The 20,967-nt window shown below is 37.1% G+C and overlaps 1 protein-coding gene across 1 annotated transcript; it reads left to right on the top strand.

Annotated features, from left to right (window-relative positions):
- Positions 1 to 229: 229 nt before the first annotated feature.
- LOC136253130 (collagen alpha-1(I) chain-like) lies at positions 230 to 16,332 on the top strand. Its single transcript, XM_066045749.1, has 13 exons — positions 230 to 423; positions 1,075 to 1,297; positions 1,375 to 1,440; positions 2,316 to 2,429; positions 3,831 to 4,245; positions 4,375 to 4,559; positions 5,664 to 5,809; positions 7,811 to 7,988; positions 8,044 to 8,286; positions 8,712 to 8,864; positions 9,136 to 9,246; positions 15,667 to 15,950; positions 16,045 to 16,332. The coding sequence occupies exons 1-13, from the start codon at positions 232 to 234 to the stop codon at positions 16,201 to 16,203; spliced, it is 2,469 nt and encodes an 822-aa protein (XP_065901821.1). The 5' UTR covers positions 230 to 231; the 3' UTR covers positions 16,204 to 16,332.
- Positions 16,333 to 20,967: the final 4,635 nt, after the last annotated feature.

The following is a 20,967-nucleotide window of genomic DNA, read 5'->3' as shown; positions in this document are numbered from 1 at the left end:
AATAGCTAGTTATCCTTACCAACTATATAACGTCTGTTATGTAAAGTAAAATCCTATTTATAGCTTCATAGGTAAGCTACACTGCCTCATGAACATTGTGACTGCTTTATTAGAGTAATTGACTGCTCTATTAGAGTATCTCAATCTTGTATGCAATTTCTTGAAGGGGGGGGGGGGGGGGGGGGGCATTTGCCCCAAATGCCCCATCCTGGATCCGCCACTGATGATAGCATGGAATTTGAACATCGTGACACCATGAATAATGTGGTCAAATTGCTTCAATGTGGAAGAAGAGTTGACCCCAGTCTGAATAAAGGTGGAAGTACACTGGTTGATGTTGAATTCACATTTAAGTCAGATCGTCGAACTCGTGGAATTCGTCATAGAGGAGCTGACTTTCGCATAGCAGAATATGATCCTACTGTGAGTCTGTGTAGCATAAAGACTTGGTACATAAGGACTTAGTACATAAAGACTAAAAGAGACAGACACCTGCTTAAATGCATTACATACAGTATACATATACATTTGGATTACAGTTTTTCTGATCCAAACAATATAATTGGACAGCAAAGCAGTTTCAGATTGAAATTTATGTATGCACAAACCTTTGTTAATGTACAAAAATGGGTGCCTGGTGTTGTCAAACTTGTTCACCATAAAAAAATTATAAGAAGGTTAGCAACATTATAACTACATACTGGACACTGTGTATCACCTTATTTACTAACTGCTTTGGATGATGTGCCTTCCTCAGTTTGCAAAATTGTTCTTAATGAATGATGACATAATAATGCAGACTCCACACATGTAATGCAATGTCAAGAACTAGTGGTGCAACCAGTGTACTCAGAACAATGTATTTATTTGTTGGTGCTAATGCAACAACAATTTCATGACTACCACTTAACTTGAAATTAAAAGCATTGCCTTTTGCAGCCAACAATTTACAATAATTATTAAGTGTGCCTGCATACTGTATGTAAAAGTAATTCTAAATTCCAATCAAACTCCAGTACATGTTTAGTTCATTAATTATGTAAAGTTACAGTAGGAATTTATTTCGTCTGATAGGCAGCAGGTGTTCCAGGCTTAAAAGGATCTAAAGGAAGAAGGGGGTTTCCTGGTAGGAGAGGACAGACTGGGCCAGAAGGAGATATGGGAGTACTTGGTAAAAAAGGTGATGTGGGAGGTACAGGACCTGATGGAGCTCAAGGTGAAAAAGGAAATAAAGGTCTAAAAGGATCTGTAGGGACTACTGGAGAAAAAGGAATAAGAGGGCCTAAAGGAAATCCAGGTATGATACAGATCTGTATGTGCACTGTATGTGTATGCATATAATAAAAATGATAACTTGTTTGTTTGTTTGTAAAGGTCTCCCCGGGCTACCTGGTACACCGTGTGAATGTCCTGGAACTCCATCACTATATTGTGTATCTCGTTAGTTAATACTTAATACGTACATATAATCATACTAAAAGTCGTAGTACTACTACATTATTCACAAATTAGCTTGCCATTGAAGAATTTATCTTCACATTGCAAGTCTACTATATACACTGTACTTGCTTAAAAATTATCTAGCTATGTAACTCATCACATATTTACAGTAGCTTCCAAGCAAGAATATATACAGACTTGAGTCTGTTATCCTTTATAATTACCCATACTGTTTTTGAAAACAGCCTATTATACTCATATTCATGCTTTCTTGTTTCCAATTATGCCAAAACTTTCAAGTTATGTAAAACATTGTATCAAAGCTAGCTGCAACTGTAACATAAATATTTGCTTATATTTTCATTGTAAATGGCTTGTACCTAGGGTACTCATGATATACAGTGGCTCAATGCTAAAATCGATGCTTTGATAAACACCAGAACAGTTGTATTTAGTTATTATCAATTTTTTTGTGGAGATTTGTATGTTAAATGATCTAATAGTATTAATTTTCATTGCAAATTTTATTTCTCTGTACAGCAGCTCCTCCAAAGTTCTACCTATTATGCTAGCATTATGCTTGATGATTTGCCTACCTAGAATTTATGCTAGAATATAGTAGAAGATAGTTCCTCTAAATTTGCAAATAAAAAAATCCTTGCATTGATTAAGACATCTTTTTGTAATTGTTTTTCTGTCTGACTCCAGAGTGTTTAATGTTTGTGACCAACATACATAACTTTCGCAAAACACATTTGTCAAGTTCAAAAGTTTATATGTTTATGGTATAAAATGTTTCTAAAACACTTTTGATGCTTTTCTCACATACGTAACCACTGTAATGTTTCGTAACTTTCTCGATGCTAATTTTATAGCAAATGGAGAACCTGGTGATCCAGGAGATATTGGGAGAAGAGGTGAAACAGGACCAAGTGGTTTTCGTGGCGAACAAGGTCTCGCTGGTGCAAATGGAAGGAGTGGGGCACGTGGTAAGATAACTTTTATGAATAATTATCAAAATCTTAGACCTGATCAGAAACATATTCATAGTTGACTTCATAGAAGGAAAATCTAGGCCTGGTCAGATGCACATTCAAGTAAATTGTATAGAAGCAAAAGAAGCAACTTTACATTTCTGCTGGTCACTGTAAAGCACTAACAACAACAAAAACAACAATTTCACTAGTTAGATTACAACTAACTATATTATTCTCAATATGGAGACCTCAGACATAACTAGTGTTCAGCGCAGAGTCACCAATTACAACTAGCTTCACCTCAAACTGAACTTTTTACCTCTAATATATGAACTGAATGATCTAATGTTTCTAGTCAAATCTTTAATACTCCAACAGATAATTTTGACGTTGAAAGCATAATTCAGATCTGAAGTCTATACCTGAAACTATGTCATCCCAGAACAGTATCTGCTAATCACAGTCACTTTATTTCAATTGCATTTTAAGACTTTGGAACCATCAACCTGTCATTAACATGCTAACTTGAGCACATACAAACTTATCCTTGCCTCCTCAAACAAAAATTATTAAACATCTATGGGACCATTTTGCAGTTAACTTTAACACTGATTTAACATGTTAATTTCTTCTTCTATGTCCATGCCACTGATACTAAAAACAACCAATTCCTATCTAATAATTATTGTTAGTCACATTTGTGACCTGATTTTGGAAAATCAGTCACATTTGATAACTCAAATATTTATGACCAAAATTAAGTATTCCAAGCAATTAATCAGCTTTACAATGATTGCAATTGTTAGTCAGTACCTTTAATTACTACAAATTCTGAGAAAAAATCTAGCAAGTGCCACAGGGGCGGTGGAGCAGGCCAAAGAGTGAGGGGGCCAGGCCAGCTGTACGCTGCAGACCATAAAAAATAATAATTTTAAAAACTGTAACTACCTGCTGACAATAGCTGCCCTCCACCAACTATTCTCCTTATTTATAACTATATGCATACGTAGCTAAGTATAGCTTGCCACATTGCTTCTCTGAATACTATGACTGCTATTTAGATCTAGACTGTTCTATTAGAGTAGCTCAACCTTTTCTTACTATTCCCCCCCATCTCCACCACCTATGAGGTGCCAAACTGTCTTAATGGTAAAACAGTGAATTTCTAATTATTTCACGCATGACATTAAGACAGTCACATTTATAATTGTAACAATATAATTATTATATATGTACATATAGTTTACCAATGAAGTAAATTTATAAGTCCATAAATTGTTGCTTGTAATTTGTACATTTTTCTATCTGAGGGCACAGGTTTCCCACAGATCTTTACTACAGGCTCTATTGTATTAAAAACAAATAATACAAATAATGTCCACGTATCTTAAGGAAAACCATTATGGTATATAGGTCTCTGTGGTGATCCGGGACAGCTTGGTAATGAAGGAAATCCAGGTATCAGAGGACCTGCAGGACCACCCGGCTTACCAGGTGCTCCAGGAGAACCAGGACTATCTCGTTGCCCAGGACTTAGCAAGAGAGATATTGAAAATCTGCGAGTTGTAGTAAATAAACTCTCTTCCAATGTGCCTATGCATGAGAGCTACTTTGACGCATGGAGAGGTCACAATCTTCCACTAAAACCAAATGAAATTATTTTAAGGCACTACTTAGAAGAAGATAATGAGATAAACAAATCTACCAGTTTTAACTACACTCATACATCATCTGATAAAAGTCAGTTTCACATTAGGAGAGGAAATATATTGACTACATGGGCAACCAGCAAACAAGAAATGCTAGCTAAACTTGAAGTATATGAAAAGTAAGTGTTACTTATCAAACTGTTACAATACCCTTCAATTCACTGTTCAGTTGATATGTCAAACTATATTTCATGCATTTCAAATACAACATTGTCTAATTTATCTGTGTGATTTTATGTGTACACTAGACATCTAGATTTGGATTTAGAAGATCAAAGAATAAGACGTTCAGCAGCATCAATATACAGAGGTTTTCCTAATGTATCATCGTTTTGTCCCAAAGGTCACCAAGGATTACGTGGAGCTCCTGGACCATCTGGTCCTCCAGGTGATAAAGGTGAACAAGGACCAGTTGGCGTTCCTGGACCAAAAGGTATGTAACCATTAGTAACTATTAAATGTGCCATCTACTTGGTTGAAGTTACACTTTTCCACATGTATAGCTGTTGATAATACAATACGATTTCACACTTTTTAAATTAAATGTTGTAAGTGTACAGTACCACTAGCATTGAAGTGTAAATTGACTGTATCTTCTGAAAATTCTTATTACCTCACTTACTAGGATACATCAACTCCATACCATAAGGCATGAACATGCACTGATCACATTGACTTCCCTTGTGTATCGTCCTATTATAATAATAATATCCTGTATATAACTAGTACTGTATTATATAGCACGTATTTCAGATAAACACTGCATGTAAATCTGGGGATGTTGAATTAACTTTGTGTGAGTAAACTTTGTGAATTGTATGCTTAAAATAAAAATCTTTTGTTGCCACAACATTATGGCAACAATGAAAACAAAAATAATAATTATAATAACAAATGACACTTTTATTTATTGCTTTGTCCAAAATATTACAATTTATTTTACACAAACGTTTTCGATATAACATTGGTATACAGTTACATAATAACATGTTGTGGCATTTACAGGTTGTGTAGACTTCCAAAGGTTGAAAATCATAGCTAATGAGTATACCATACTTTTATATGTGACCGAATTTAAGAAAATCACCCTTATTGTCATGCCTGGAACAATTAGAACTTTTGAAACTAGCATGGTGCTGCTAATAGCAGAAAACACTTTTCAAATATTTCTGAACATTTTCTTGTACAGTAATTCAAGGTATCTATGGTTTATTCTACCCTTAAATGGGTAGAAATTAAACTTGTAATGCTGTGTTTCAGAACTAAACATTAATGTGTGTTGGATGCACCCATATGGGTGATTTTCCAAAATTTGGTCACATAATTATGTTTCTAGGCTTAGTAATCAGTAGCATCCAAGAAATGGTGTTATATAAATTGAAGTATTTACAAATTTAGAATCTATTCATAATTATGTGCGTGTGTAAAAAACTGACTACTTATGAATTTTTAAACTCCTTACTTTCTTATAAGTACCATATATGCATATATACGTATCATTGTCAACCAAATTATGCAATACTTTTGTTGGTTATAGGTCCACGTGGTGATCCAGGAGACATTGGCAGTAAAGGATGTCTTGGAGAAGCTGGAAAACAAGGCCAACCAGGAGCTATTGGACCTCCTGGTAGAGTTGGTAAACCAGGACCACCAGGTAGAAGAGGATTACCATGTGAAGATCAGGTACTTTAGTTATCATTAATAAATATAATGATGTTTTGGTTTTCGACTGGTTTTGTATTCAAGATACCCATAAATATATTAAGTACTAAAAGCAGTCAATATGAACATCATAAAAGCCCAGAGTTTATGTGAAGAAAAGCAATTAATAATATATTTTACACTCAAATGGATTTTGTACTAGGATTTTCCATTACATTTTAAAGACTTTAGGATAAAATAAGCAGTGTAAATCGGGAGCCTGTATTCTGCGGAATACAGAATAGCGGAATACAGAATAGCGGAATAACGGAATAGCAGAATAACCTAATAAGCGAAAATCACATTCTAAATATTTTGTTATTGTTTATAGCCTCTATAACGTTTTAATATACATTCCTCACCTCGTAGAGAACACAATCACGGTGGCACCGATCCTCTTTAAATAGGATATGTACAAAGATGTTTACAAATACTCTTTCTTACCATGAACAATTATTCAATGGAACCAACTACCTATCTCTGATATTGACAAGATTGACATTGACACTTTTAAGAACAATCTGTTTGGTATTGTGTGTAATTGTAATGGACATTAGCGTGTTGCCTCTGGTGGGCTTTGCTAATTAATAGTAATAAAAAGATATTCACTCTAGAACAATCTAACTAAGCTAAACTACCATCAAATACACTTCACTACTTAATCGCTAGAAAACTAGAAGTTCTTTGTGCTATACTTGCTCATACCAGCTGTCACACACGAGCAACTGCTCAAATTTATTAGAGTTATATACGAAGTGTTAGAGCTGAGAGGTCCTTCACTTCCAGAAATGTCGTCGATGACCATAGAAATTTGGCAATTTTTATTAGAAATGTAGAATTTTTGTTGGGAATTCAGAAATATTAACTGAAATTTTAAATACATAAATCCATACGATTAAAATTTTTATAATGTTTGGCATTGAATTTTGATTATTTTATTAGTGTAAGTTTATATTGCATGGATTTATATGTGTATATACATGAGGCCAGATGCAAGGAAGAGGGGTCACTATCAATAGAAGACGTATAGCGCCATCTAGATTATACGCACTAGCATTTGTCCGTAATCTGCTTTGTAAATTTGTTGTATACTTTCGAGCTGATTCGATTCCCACTGTGCAAAGGCCACAGTGCAAGTCATTTTGGTGTGTCCGTGGATTACTGGTGAGTGTTTTATTCAAATTCCTACCTCACCCCAACCATGATAGAGTCACGACGGCTTACCAGACCTCTAGTGAACCGTTTGGCTCGGCTTGAACCCATACTGAAACCATAATACAGTAGCCTAAGGCACGGAATATACTACAACTCAAGCTACAACTTCGTAGCACCCAAGAATTTCCAAGCCAGAAATTCGGAAATTTGGTAGAAATTTATCCAGAAATTAGAAATTTGGTTGGCAAATTTCCATATTTCGAAATTTCGTAGATGGATTTTGTATGTGAAGGACCCCCCCGGTTAGAGCCGAGGTTGGAGCTCTGATGTTATTTGAAACACTTTAGGAAATGGTAACAGAGTTATAAGAAAGGTCAGATTATTCCATGTATGCAGGGTAGCCACCTAGGGGGTGGATTGTTTTATCCTAAACTATTCGGCCAGTTAGCTAGCTAGCTGCTCGTGTGTGACAGCTGGTATGAGCAATTATAGCACAAAGAACTTCTAGTTTTCTAGCGATTATGTAGTGAAGTGTATTTAACAGTAGTTTAGCTTTGTTCTAGAGTGAATATCTTTGTACATATCCTATTTGAAGATCTTCCCGAGGATCGGTGCCATCGTGATTGTGTTCTCTACGAGGTGAGGCCCGGAATGTATATTAAAACATTATAGAGGCTATAAACAATAACAAAATATTTAGAATGTGATTTTCGCTTATTCCGTTATTCTGCTATTCCGTTATTCCGCAGAACACAGGCTCCTGTGTAAATCTGTTCCTCGAAAATGCATAAAATAACAATCCATAATATGTAGCTATCTGCTTTGTAGATTGGCATACCTGGCCAGCGTAAAAAACGAGAAGTTGTTACTGGACCACCAGGGGAGAAAGGGTGCAAAGGTGATCGTGGTGATCCAGGACAAAGTGGAGTGAGAGGCTTCACAGGAAATCCTGGTCATCCTGGGATTAATGGACTTGATGGTGCTAGTGGAAGCAAAGGAGAAAGAGGTCTGTAGTTGAAGAACACAACACTTTAGAAGTATTTGTCATTGTACTTGAATAGGAGTTGATGGAACAAAAGGACCTAGAGGATTACCGGGGTCTAGGGGTCTTCCTGGAGTCACTGGCCCTCCTGGCTTCCCAGGCCAACCAGGCTGTGTTTGTAAACTGTTTAAGGTCATTCTGAATGAGCTTTTCATTATCCAACCTTCTGGAGGTGAAGTATATCAAAACACTATCAATACTGTTACTACTCAGATATTGCCTGGACCACCAGGCCCACTTGCAAACACATTTTGCATCCCAGGTCAGTCACTGTGTCTTCTAGTAATAGTGTGTCTAGATTAACTCTCCATAACACTGTGCAAAAAAATGTGTTTCCTGAGATTTCATTCATAACATTCCCTTCAGTCAAAAACACCCGAATGTGCATAATTCCTGGAGTATAAAGGAAACATAAATGGAATTGTGTAAGGAATTGTCACAATTAATTTAATATTCAGTAATTTATGTTAAGGAATGTGCAAAATTCCTTGCAGGAAATGTACATGAATTATGACAATTTGGGAGAAACTTATACATTTCCTGCATTACAGAAACACCATAGAAACATAATAATTATATTTTGCACAGTGTAATGTACACTTGTACATGGGCCACAAAAGCGTATATACTGGATTTTTCTTCTTAGGGAAGCATTCGTGTTAAATGTTAAATAGAGGTTTCATGCAGGTCCCCCTGGAGAACCAGGAGACAGTGGCTCACCAGGTCCTAAGGGCTTCACTGGTGACAGAGGAATGCCCGGAAATCTTGGAGAAGAAGGAGAAGTTGGTCCTAAAGGAAGAGAAGGTAGCAAAGGTTTCAGAGGGGAAGCTGGTGAACCAGGTATCGTAATGTTACTTTCTAAATCATAAAGTATTATCATCCACCACAATTTGAAAAAAATTGGTAATAAGGGTAGGCTGTATGCAAGCAATTTACATCCTCTGTTCTACTGCAACTAGCCACCAATGTTTCACTGCTGCACTCATAATGAGTGCTAATTTATGATGCAAAAAGCTAAGCAGTGATGCAGGTTGGGATGAAAACTTTATAATTACTTTTATGTGACCATAAGTACAAGAGGGTGAATTTCTAGTAGTACTGATTATTATAGGATCTGTTGGAATAACTGGGGCAGTGGGAGACGATGGTCCTCCAGGAATTGCTGGCCCTGATGGACCACCTGGTCGAATATGTGCTCATAAAGGAAGAAATGCTAGAGCCAGTAAGTCTCAATCAGAGTGCATGTGACAGTGACAGCACTGCCTATAATTGTGTAAGTTAACATGTAATTTATGTACACTGAGCTTAAATCTATTATCAAGACACACGGTAGTGTGTCGTGCGGCCCAAGAAGCCGGCGCGCCACACCGTGAGTATATTGACAGGAAGAACGAAAACGTCATTTTCACACCTTTGTATCTCAGTGATCACTTATCTGATTGGAACCAAATTTGCTACACAGTTTCCCGCCAGCCAAGGGAGTCTACATTGCAAATGTGAAGGAAATCGCTCCAGCCATTTCCGAGATACGAGCTGCCAAAGTTTCGTGTTTTTTTCTTCGTTTTTTTTCTTCTTCTTCTTCGTCTTTTCGCACACTTGCAAAAATTGCTATAACAAGCAAACGCGTACTCCGATCGCCTTGAAATTTGGCACACAGAAAGGGAGTCCAAAGGCGAATCCTAGCATCAAATTTGGTACAAATCCGATGAATGGTTCAGGAGTTATGACCGATTATTCGCGTAAAACAAGATCGATTTGTTGTCACGCCTACAGGGTAAACCGCTTCATGGAATGAGTTGAAAATTGCTATGTAGATGGAGTAACCATCGTAGGAGTGCCTTTTGGTGGTTTGAAAGGAATCGAGATAAAGACCACGGAGATATGACACAAAACCCAACCTGTGTCACAATTACGCGATCGATTTTTATGAATAAAAAAGTATTAGTTTTCACACCTGCTAGGCAAACCGCTTAGAGCAATGAGCTGAAAATCGGTGTATAGCTGGAATACTCTTCATAGAAAGTCCTTGCAGTAGTACAGAAGAATCGGATTACAAACCACTGAGTTATGATTCGAAATCCAACTCCGTGTAGCAAATGCGAGATCGAGATACTCTAATAGAACAGTCACCCTAATAGAGCATTCGGCTAATTTATTTACTCCATTATAGAATTTTATTACATCACAAGTTAATCTTATAGACAGTTCAGCAAGAAGACAGTCACCATGCGGAGAGTTAAGCAAATATACCACTATAGAGATTCAGAACATTACAAGTCACACTGAAGAAAGTTCAGCTATAAACAAGTCATGCACTGTGTAGAGAATTCAGCTACAATTAAGTCACTCTCTAGAGAATTTAGTTACACAGAATTCAGCTACACACAAGTCACTGTGGAGAGAGTTCTGCTACAAACAAATTACCCTTTAGAGTGATCAGCTACAAACAAAACACTTTGCAGGGTGTTCAACTGCAGCAAATCAATTACCTTTAGAGCGATCGGCAATGAACAAATCAACACAAATCTACCTGTAGAGAGATCAGCTAGAAACAAATCACCCTGAAGAGAGTTCAGCTACAAAAAAATCACCCTGTAGAGACATCAGCTAGAAACTAGACACAATGTAAGGAGTTCAGCTACAAGCAATCACCCTGTAGAGAGTTCAGCTAAAACAAATCAACCTGCAGAGAGATCAGCTACAAACAAATCACCTTATAGAGAGTTCAGCTACAAACAGATTACCTGTAGAGAGATCGGCTACAAACAAATCAACCTGCAGAGAGATCAGCTATATACACACAAATCAACTTGTAGAGAGATCAGCTACAAACAAATCACCCTGTAGAGAGATCAGCTAGAAACTACACACAATGTAAGGAGTTCAGCTACAAACAAATCACCCTGTAGAGATATCAGCTACAAACTAGACACAAAGTAAGGAGTTCAGCTACAAGCAAATTACCCTGTAGAGAGTTCATCTACAAACAAATCAACCTGTAGAGCAATCAGCTAGAAACAAATCACCCTGAAGAGAGGTCAGCTACAAAAAATCACCCTGTAGAGAGATCAGCTAGAAACAAATCACCCTGAAGAGAGGTCAGCTACAAAAAAATCACCCTGTAGAGAGATCAGCTACAAACAAATTGCCCTGTAGAGAGATCGGCTACAAACAAATCAACCTGCGGAGAGATCAGCTACACACAAATCAACTTGTAGAGAGTTCAGCTACAAACAAATTACCATGTAGAGAGATCGGCTACAAACAAATCAGCCTGTAGAGAGTTCAGCTAAAACAAATCAACCTGCAGAGAGATCAACTACAAACAAATCACCTTATAGAGAGTTCAGCTACAAACAAATTACCCTATAGAGAGATCGGCTACAAACAAATCAACCTGCAGAGAGATCAGCTACACACAAATCAACTTGTAGAGAGATCAATTACAAACAAATCACCCTGTAGAGAGATCAGCTAGAAACTACACACAATGTAAGGAGTTCAGCTACAAATAAATCACCTTATAGAGAGTTCAGCTACAAACACATCACTCTGTAGAGAGATCAGCTAGAAACTGGACACAATGTAAGGAGTTCAGCTACAAGCAAATCACCCTTTAGTGAGTTCAGCTACAAACAAATCAACCTGCAGTGAGATCACCTACAAAAAAGCACCTTGTACAGAGTTCAACTACAAACAAATTACCCTGTAGAGAGATCGGCTACAAACAAATCAACCAGTAGAAAGATCAACTACACACAAATCAACTTGTAGAGAGATCAGCTACAAACAAATCTACCTGTAGAGAGATCAGCTAGAAACAAATCACCCTGAAGAGAGTTCAGCTACAAAAAATCGCCCTGTAGAGACATCAGCTAGAAACTAGACACAATGTAAGGAGTTCAGCTACAAGCAATCACCCTGTAGAGAGTTCAGCTACAAACAAATCACCTTATAGAGAGTTCAGCTACAAACAGATTACCTGTAGAGAGATTGGCTACAAACAAATCAACCTGCAGAGAGATCAGCTATATACACACAAATCACCCTGTAGAGAGATCAGCTAGAAACTACACACAATGTAAGGAGTTCAGCTACAAACAAATCACCCTGTAGAGAGATCAGCTACAAACTAGACACAAAGTAAGGAGTTCAGCTACAAGTAAATTACCCTGTAGAGAGTTCATCTACAAACAAATCAACCTGTAGAACAATCAGCTAGAAACAAATCACCCTGTAGAGAGATCAGCTAGAAACAAATCACCCTGAAGAGAGGTCAGCTACAAAAAAATCACCCTGTAGAGAGATCAGCTACAAACAATTGCCCTGTAGAGAGATCGGCTACAAACAAATCAACCTGCAGAGAGATCAGCTACACACAAATCAACTTGTAGAGAGTTCAGCTACAAACAAATTACCCTGTAGAGAGATCGGCTACAAACAAATCAGCCTGTAGAGAGTTCAGCTAAAACAAATCAACCTGCAGAGAGATCAGCTACAAACAAATCACCTTATAGAGAGTTCAGCTACAAACAAATTACCCTATAGAGAGATCGGCTACAAACAAATCAACCTGCAGAGAGATCAGCTACACACAAATCAACTTGTAGAGAGATCAATTACAAACAAATCACCCTGTAGAGAGATCAGCTAGAAACTACACACAATGTAAGGAGTTCAGCTACAAATAAATCACCTTATAGAGAGTTCAGCTACAAACACATCACTCTGTAGAGAGATCAGCTAGAAACTGGACACAATGTAAGGAGTTCAGCTACAAGCAAATCACCCTTTAGTGAGTTCAGCTGCAAACAAATCAACCTGCAGTGAGATCACCTACAAAAAAGCACCTTGTACAGAGTTCAGCTACAAACAAATTACCCTGTAGAGAGATCGGCTACAAACAAATCAACCAGTAGAAAGATCAGCTACACACAAATCAACTTGTAGAGAGATCAGCTACAAACAAATCACCCTGTAGAGAGATCAGCTAGAAACTAGTCACAATGTAAGGAGTTCAGCTACAAGTAAATCACCCTGTAGAGAGTTCAGCTAAAACAAATCAACCTGCAGAGAGATCAGCTACAAATAAATCACTTTATAGACAGTTCAGCTACAAACAAATTACCTTGTAGAGAGATCGGCTGCAAATTAATCAACCTGCAGAGAGATCAGCTACACACAAATCAACTTGTAGAGAGATCAGCTACAAACAAATCACCCTGTAGAGAGATCAGCTAGAAACTAGATACAATGCAAGGAGTTCACCTACAAGCAAAGTGAGTTCAGCTACAAACAAATCAACCTGCAGTGAGATCACCCACAAAAACGCACTTGTACAGAGTTCAGTTACAAACAAATCACCCTGTAGAGAGATCAGGTAGAAGAAATCACCTTGTAGAGAGTTCAGCAACAAAGAAACCACCATGTAGAGAGTTCAGCTGCAAACAAATCACCCAGTAGAAAGATCAGCTAGAAGAAGTTACCTTGTAGAGAGTTCATTTACAAAGAAACCATCATATAGAGAGTTCAGCTACAAAGAAATTACCCCGTAGAGAGATCAGCTAGAAGAAGTCACCTTGTAAAGAGTTTAGCTACAAAGAAACCATCATGTACAGAGTTCAGCTACAAAGAAACCACCTGTACAGAATTCAACTACAAACAAATCACCCTGTATAGAGATCAGCTAGAAGAAGTTACCTTGTAGATAGTTCAGCTACAACAATTCACCCTGTAGAAAGATCAGCTAGAAGAAGTCACCTTGTAGAGTGTTTAGTTACAAAGAAACCATCATGTAGAGAGTTCAGCTGCAAACAAATCACTCTGTAGAGAGTTCAGCTACAAAGAAACCGCCATGTAGAGAGTTCAGCCTCATACAAACCACCTTGTAGAGAATTCAACTACAACAAATCACCCTGTAGAGAAGAAGTTACCTTGTAGAGAGTTCAGCTACAAAGAAACCACCATGTAGAGAGTTTAGCTGCAAACAATTCACCTGTAGAGAGTTCAGCTAGAAACAAATCACCCTGTAGAGAGATCAGCTGGACGAAGTCACCTTGTAGAGAGTTCAGCTACAAAGAAACCATCATGTAGAGAGTTCAGCTGCAAACAAATCACCCTGCAGAGAGTTCAGCTACAAAAAAATCACCCTGTAGAGAGTTCAGCTAGATGAAGTCACCTTATAGAGAGTTCAGCTACAAAGAAACCATCATGTAGAGAGTTCGGCTATAAAGACACCACCATGTAGAGAGTTTAGCTGCAAACAAATCACCTGTAGAGAGTTCAGCTACAAAGAAACCATCCTGTATATAGTTCAGCTACATTTCAAGTCACCCAGTAGAGAGATCAGCCGCAAAAAAAATCCTGTAGGGAATAATGAGCATGTAATAAATATATGTATATAAATTGTATAATTACTAATAAAATCAAAAATAATTGAAGTACTAAAATTCTTCTTTAAGTTCTTTTCTTCTTCCTGTGGTAAAGAAAAAAACACATGGGTTAAAAAAGCCCCAAAGCCAGCCATAGGCCGGCTTTGCAGTATACAAATACAAAAAGAAGTGATATCTAATCAAAAACAGCCAAGCTGTAAAAAAAGGTGCGGCCCCCATAAAGGCCATGGTGAAAAAAAGATGTGAAATCCAAGGTGGTGGCCAAGAAATGGCTGTGATGGTAGATTAATGGTTACATTTTAATAACGGCAATTCAGGTGAATTTTGTGCCTCTTGGTCTTGGCACCAAATTCACCTGAATTGTTGTTATTAAAATGTAACCATTAACCTACCATCACAGCCATTTCTTGGCCGCCACCTTGGATTTCACATCTTTTTTCACCATGGCCTTTATTGGGGCCGCACCTTTTTTTACAGCTTGGCTGTTTTTGATTAGATGCTCTTTATAACTGATCTTGCTACATGCCACTAAGTTTATACGTTAACTTACTCCCTGCTGCTACACTGACTGTCAGTAGCCTTCTTGACAAATTGACAAGAAAACTTACCCAATATGGTTGTTGGAATTGCCAGCTAATTTTTGTGCCATTATGCCACAAATTTCAATCTGAAACACAGCCATGACTAGCAATTATGTAAAACAAGAGATGTACCTGTGTCAATTGTTTCCAACAAAATTTGGGGTATAATAAACAGGCAACTGATAGTAGTAAGCAAAATGGTGGTATGATAGGTGCAGTTTTGATACTGGAAAACTTTACACATTTAGTTTGTTTGTGAGTCACACACAACACATCATGATCAGCAAAGTGCAGCTTCTTAAAGAAATGAAAATTGAGTTACCCTAATAGAACATCAGAGCTTTGCAGTTGGGAATGGCCAATTAACAGAGATTAGTGCTAAGCAAACAGGGTTTGAGCAAGTTACTTAGCATGAGAATACTTTCTGGGTAGAATAAGTAAAACAGACTTCTCCCTACATTGCTGCAACTGCACACAATATAGTGAATGTTTAGCTATATGTATACAGTACAGGTTGTAAATTATCAATAATATACATTGTACTGTTATTGGAAGTACTGAAATTCAATGACTTTATATAACAAAAGAGTATAAAGGTATAATATATGAGAATTAATGATGTCAGCACACATTTTGTAAAGCTGTTTATGAACAAACTTGCTTGTACAGTTAGCGATGAATGCCCTCCTGGAAGAAAAGGTGTAAAAGGAGCAAGGGGAGCTCGAGGACCCCGTGGTTACCTTGGAGCACAGGGACCTAAAGGAGTACAAGGTGTTCCCGGAATACCTGGTATAAATGGTCCCAAGGGAAACAGAGGATTACCAGGTCATCCAGGCAGACGAGGCCCTACAGGTCAAGTTGGTGTACAAGGACCCCCTGGACCACCTGGATTACCGGGAACTCCTGGAAGCTCTGAGTTCTGTCCTGAATTTGATGGAGTTGATTTGGGACTGGTAAATAAAAATACATATTTTGAGCAGTATGTTTAAATTTTGTCTACAAATGTCTTCTCTAAATTATATACCTTATATGTCATTATTTCTACAGTTGCAACCTAATCCAAAAGAATATGAAGCCATTCAGCGATTGGTCTTCAGGAAGGAAAGGAATTTTGCCTGCTCTTTAAGAGATGCCAGTCAGCCACTACTTCAACAGCTGGCTATTAACTATTGCTATGCTGGTCAAGACAGGGACATAGGACTGTAGAATGAAATACTCTCCTTTTATGCACATTTTCATCTCAATTTGTCTTGTACATAGCTACATACAGTACAACATGTACAGAGTTCAAGATGTTTGTCTACAAAAGTTAATAGTGCAGTGTTAGAAAAGTACAAGCTTAATATATAACAAGTACATTTAGTTGTACATGTTATTTCTGCTTTTTTTTGTAGCAAAATGGCTCACTCTTACTGTTAAAATTAGTTTTGTGCATGTGTAGAATTAAGTTGTTTCTCACTGATACACACTTTATTCCCATTTGACTACATAATTACTAGCTCCTAACTACACTTAAAATGTGCTACAGTACATTAGTTAGTAATGACTGTCACTGTACAAATTCTGTTTAGGTTTTTAGCAGGTACTGTTTATATAATTATAAATACATAGACAGGATCTTAGAAATCAGTTCTCTTGAAAATGCTGACAACCTCTGAATATTGAATTGCTATGATATAGTTTGAGACCTACTATAGTAGAACGGAATAGCACCAAAAAAATGAGCATTTCGTGCACTTTGTGATGCTATGAAACTTTCCACACAAATTGTGCTCCTTGTGACATTATGTTTTTTGATATAGAGCCATCACGGATTTGATCTTTGGGGACCATTTTTCATTAAAATTAATCATTCTTGTCTTTATCTCCCTGAGGCATTATTTTACACTATTAAAACATGGTATCAAATTAAAGATGTTGATCTATGAATTTTGTTTGAAGTTAGTATCTCATTCCACTACAAAGTTATGATCATTTTTATAAGTCATAAAATTCTTTGCCCTTGGGGTGTAAATTACTAATGGGCAAGTAATTCATAGAATTTCATGGCTAATATAAATCATATGCAATCACCTATTGGCTTTCAAATAAAAGCGGAGTAGTTTGTTTTAGCAGCACATTTAAATATGAAACTGTGCAAAATGATGCCTCAGGGAGATAAAGACAATTTTCAATACAAAAATGGCTGTAAAGGTCACCAAAGGTCAAATATGCAATGGCATTGTATCAAAAGAGTATGTCACAAGGAATACAACTTTTATGGAAAGTTTCATAATTGTATCAAAAAATGCACAACTATTGTACTATGCCACTCTTACTATAGTCAGTACACGTTCACCTGAGCCCCCTCCAAATATAGTATATCAAAGAGGTGAACATGTGTTCACTCCCAATGGTTTTGTACTGGAACAAGCATGTTTTCATGTTGCAAACATGTTTGCACGCCTGAATCGTCCGTACTAAAATAATGTATGGGATATTGTAAAAGCCTCATAACTCACTTGTTCTTGCCCATAACAAAGCGCTTTTTGATAAACAGTTCTGGTGTTTGAAGGGCTTCACAGTGCTACTAAATGTTTGAACAGCTGGCCCTTGTAACAAGAATTATTAACAAGAAATGAGGGCTCAGGTGAATGCAAACAGACTATACTATAAGGGTTTAAAACTTTAAGCAAAGCTGAGAGTTCATAAAGCCACAAATTAAAGATCTGTCTCTAACTGATTTGGGTGTATGATAGATGAATTGATTGTGGGTCGAGTATAACATCATCGTGTCATCATATCTGGTACAAAATGTAAATCCACAATCATTCTCCACATTGTTATTTATGAAAGAGCATTCAATGATCTGCAATGCCTCCAAGCAGATCATTGATCATCTGTGAGACCTGCAATGCTACTCAACACATCAGTGAGGTGTGCTATTGTGGTGACTCCATCAACTGGGGATATGCAGGAGGTCTTAAGCCATATTAGAGAAACTCTCCAGAGGTCTCTTAGTGACTTAATGATTTTAAAGGCCTTATTACCTCCCAAAGATCAAAGGGTTTTATGTATGCCATTTTCTAAAGCTATTGAAAACAATCAGAGGAAAGTTGCTGTTTGTATTAAAGAAATTTTGTTTACTTATACACTGTCACTCAGATATGCACGGCTAGCTGTGTACTTTATACAACACTCAAATAAGTGACTGGATTTTGGAAAATCACCTTTATGGGCGCATTGTTGATTCAGAGAAAAACGTATTTTAATAATTTAAAGCTTTGTTACTCACCAGCCTTGGCAGCTACACATTTGGATTTTTCAGCAAAGTTGGAGCAATTCACAACCTTTAAGAGTGGCTAGTGGCCAAGGTAATCCTAGTAGAGTTTCCCACCATTTTAGATAGGTTTTTTCACCAGTGTTGCTGTATCACGCGTCCTCAAAAAGGGGTGGGGGGTGGTGGGGCAGGCAAGAGATAGACTAAAAAATGGATGAGAATGTTAACTGAAGGCACCAGACCACAAAACAGTCTGTCAGAGGCAGGAAATAGTTGTTCACAAACCTGTATAGACGTCTGGGGTGGTTATACAGGTCGCCAGAGAACAGTCCACTAAAAGCAGACCCGACAAGTTGAAGGTGAGTTTGATATGGAAATTGTTAGCCTGATAGTGCAGCAACTTCATGCTGGTGTTATCTCACTTTTGGCTTTTGTGCCCATATGGTTCATTTTGCTAAATCTGGTCACACATGGGTTTTAATTAGCATGTAGGCTGGCATTTGGGAGTACAGCATTTGTAGTAGCTATTTATGCAGCTAAAAGTCAAGATAAAACCATGGCATCACAGCTTGACTGTTATATTATAATGAGTGCTCTTTTAGGATGACTGCTCTATTAAAAGTATCTCGATCTTGCTTGACCAGTTTATGGAAACCTCAGAAACTCCCTTGAGCTGCCTCCGGATGAACTCTTTAATATTTTATACAGTATGCAGAACTAATTAGCATACAAATTGATATAAATTTTGTTAATGCAAACTTTCAATGTATCTAAAATGGTCGAATGTTTCTCAATTCAATCACCAATATTTGGTGAAGCAACTACCTCATTTGCCGACACTGTAGCTACGCTCCTGATATGCATAACATCATTATTATTATAACAAAATTAATTCTAAACAACATGTTCATACTTGACTACGTACATAAGCTTAGATGTGCTTCAGATATTGAACAAAGTGCCCTACAGTGTTATGGCTTTTACTGTCTATAAACACAATTACACCAAAAGTAGTGATTGTAGTACAGTAGTCAGTAGCATAAGGTGACTGACTAATTACTACAATGATAATACCAGTGGTATTCAAGTAGTGGTATAATACCAGTAGTATTTGGTATTAGCCACTGCTAATACCAGTGGCTAACCTATTGACATAATTATGTGACCGGATTTGTGAAAAGGGTCTTCCACACTCATCCAATTTACCAAAGTTGATGACTCGTAGCTTCAAATTGGAAAAGCTATTGACCTGAAATTTGGTCAATTGTGAGCACCAACATAGCTTAGTGGATGGAGAAATTTTCTTGAACACTAAGTTATGGTCATCCGAGTTCATAGAATTGGGTGTGTGTGGAAGACTCCTTTTCACAAATCCAGTTACATATTGACTACTGTTAGTGGTGGGCACTGAATTAGTAATTACGTATAATGCGTCAGATATTATACGTATTACAGTACATTGATTTCATCTATATATGTATAGTTTGTTTTTATTCTTAGTATACAAACAATATCCAATTGTGCATCAACATTTCTGATGGTAGCATATTGACTGCATTTATGACAATTATATATGATGCTGCTGAGCACCCACCATTCCGATCCAGTTTTGAAGAAGCTGCAAATATTGGTGGCAGAAATGAAGGGATCATGGTTTACTACTTTTCACCGGTCCATGTTTGTTTGTTAACAAAAGAGTGATGTGCTTTAATGGAGTGGCCAACTACTCTAATGATATAGCCACATTAATGAATGTTACCAGATTTGCAAAAAGGGGTCTTCCACACAAATCCAATATACCAACTTTTACGATTCATAACTTCAGGAAATGTACTGTTTATGACACAGTGTACTAAATTACATGAGCTTATGGTACTGTACTCACACGTTGCGTCCAACAGCAGTAATTTACCCAAGGCAATAATACAAATACTACATTACATGACTCCTCCTTAAAGCATTCTCATCATTTAAAAACTGGCAACATAATTATATACATCATGACATGCAAGTTTAATCCCCACTCCAGCCAATAATTTTCTGTAGCAATAAACTACATTTGTACTGTGGCTAAGACTGGGATTACATTTGCACTTCAGGTGAAGATCTCCTCGATAGAAGCATATGATATTGATCATTACATAAGTGGCTCAAGGATTTTACATGACTGGTTTCTAATCAGGAGCATTGCTAGCTATAGACTTCAGTTGAAGATCAGTAAAAGTAACTACCTGCTGAGAACAACTGCCCTCAGCTAACTATATAATTATTATTATCACTGATAAAGTACATGAAAATCCTTATTTATAGCTACATAGCTCACTACACTGCTTCTCTGAATACTGTGAGTTCTTTATTAGAGTGATTGACTACCCTATTAGAGTACCTCAATCTAACATTGCAAATCCATTTACCGGTTTCCAGAAACCTGAGAAACCCTCCTGGATCCACCCCTGTATTACTACCTTGTCAATTTTAATAGATATATAACTGTTCAACTAAGACAAGAACTCTCAATCACAATTAAGGGACGTAGGTATAGACTGGTAGAAAATTGATTACCTAGTCTCAGTTCCTATACAAACAACTTTTCAAAATTTAGACTTGGCAAGTACAGGATGGGGAGATACTCTGAAAAGCCTATGGTGTAGTTATATATTTTAATTAATTAATGAAATAAATAAATACATGACTGGGTTAGCATGAATATA

Source organism: Dysidea avara, chromosome 4 (genome assembly GCF_963678975.1).
Source record: "Dysidea avara chromosome 4, odDysAvar1.4, whole genome shotgun sequence".
Lineage (NCBI taxonomy): Eukaryota > Metazoa > Porifera > Demospongiae > Dictyoceratida > Dysideidae > Dysidea > Dysidea avara.
The sequence above is the reverse complement of the archived record's forward strand: the minus strand, read 5'-3'. Positions and strand labels throughout refer to the sequence as shown.